The sequence below is a fragment of the Eurypyga helias genome, unplaced genomic scaffold, assembly GCF_000690775.1.
Source record: "Eurypyga helias isolate BGI_N326 unplaced genomic scaffold, ASM69077v1 scaffold29199, whole genome shotgun sequence".
Lineage (NCBI taxonomy): Eukaryota > Metazoa > Chordata > Aves > Eurypygiformes > Eurypygidae > Eurypyga > Eurypyga helias.
Genome location: NW_010274400.1, coordinates 2,094 through 3,530, shown reverse-complemented (window position 1 = coordinate 3,530; position 1,437 = coordinate 2,094). Strand labels below are relative to the sequence as shown.

The following is a 1,437-nucleotide window of genomic DNA, read 5'->3' as shown; positions in this document are numbered from 1 at the left end:
CAGCAGAGCCGCTCGCCGGTGGCCCCCTGCATCAGTGAGTGCCCCCACGCCCTGCTCTGCCCTCCGGGACCCCCACCGGTGCCCGGGTGTGCTCTCCTTGGGCTGGGTCGTGCTGGGTGGGAGGCTGAGCCAAGGGGCTGCCCAGCCTCGTGGTTGTGCTCCAGGAGGTGGTCAAGGCGGGATGGTCGGGGCACCCACGTTTTTTCCCACCAGCCTGGGAGGCTCTGAAAGACCTATGGGGTTAGTGCTTCCAGCCAGCTGAAACAGCTCTGCTGGGAAATGTCTCCAGCTGCAGCAAGGTGCCCTCCTCACCCAGCTGAGCCCTGGGCACGGTCAGGTCTGGGGCAAGGCCAAATCCTGTGGTCAGCGTAAAACCATGTTTATTGTTGCAGTGGGTCTGGATTTGACCCAAGCAGCAGAGGAACTCTGGCTCCTCTCCCTCTGTTGTTCCTCAGATTTGGGGTTAGCACAGAATTTCCCTGAGGTTTTGTTGCCAGGAGTCCTGAGGAAGGGTTGTCTTTGCCCACGCTTCTCCCTGTGCTGTGCAGCGTGGAGCATGCTCAGATCAGCTGAGCATCCGTTTGTCTGTCCATCCACGGCCCCTGCAGCCGTCACGTGGCTCTCGGGGGTTGCAGAGTCTCAGCCTGTCCCAATTAATGAGCTCGGTTTGGGCATCTCCCAGTCTCCTTAATGTCCTGTGATAACCAGGTCAGACTCATCTCATCCCTCTTAGCGAGATGCTGAAAGTGACCCACAGAACCCCCTCTGCACCCCGCTTGCAGAGGGCTTTTTCTTGGGTGTCCCCCTAGTGCTGGGGCCTCTTTTCCGTAAGACGTCTCTCGCTCTGTCTTCCAGAGATCCCTGCCATCAACCCCACCTCCCTGGTCACCAGCACGGAAGCACCTGCAGGTAAGTGCTTCGTGTCCTGGGCCGAGCCCCCTGCCCAGAGACATCCCAGCCCACCTCCCCTCTCCCTAGCACACCAGAGAGAAGGGCCAAGCCCCGACAAAACCTTTGGCAAAAAAGAACTGGTGAAAAGAATGGCAGAGGTTTGAAATCCTGTGTATTACAGGAAAGGGACCGACCAAGCGCCGACCAAGCGCGATGGGACTTTCTCCGGGAAAGGGTTTCGCCATCGCCTCGAGGAGAAAGCAGGGATGCAGCCTGCTGGGGCCTTGCCAACCCTTGGCAGGATATGGCAGTGGGTGCTGGGGGCTGACTTTTTTAACCTCCTTTTGTCAGTGCCAGTGCAAGAGGTTTCTCCTCGGGGCCTTTTGCCCGCCCAGGACCCGAGCTCTCTGAGCGGCACCCAGGCAGCGGGGGTCCGGCAGGCTGCTGGCTGCAGGCAGGCTCAGGAGCCCCCATGCCGGGGTGTGGGCTGCCAGCTCTCCCCTGGGATGTGGGTGACATGGGGCGAGCCCCATCCAGGTCTGGAGG

General features: G+C 60.6%; 1 protein-coding gene across 1 annotated transcript in view; it reads left to right on the top strand.

Moving 5' to 3' along the window:
• LOC104515719 (netrin-3-like) overlaps positions 1-909 on the top strand; it is a gene marked incomplete at its 3' end in the record, with an annotated part of 14,953 nt that extends 14,044 nt beyond the window's left edge. Inside the window, 2 exon segments of the mRNA XM_010159806.1 lie at positions 7-34; positions 856-909. Of these exon segments, the coding sequence (XP_010158108.1) occupies positions 7-34; positions 856-909 (82 nt within the window).
• Between the last annotated feature and the right edge of the window lie 528 nt (positions 910-1,437).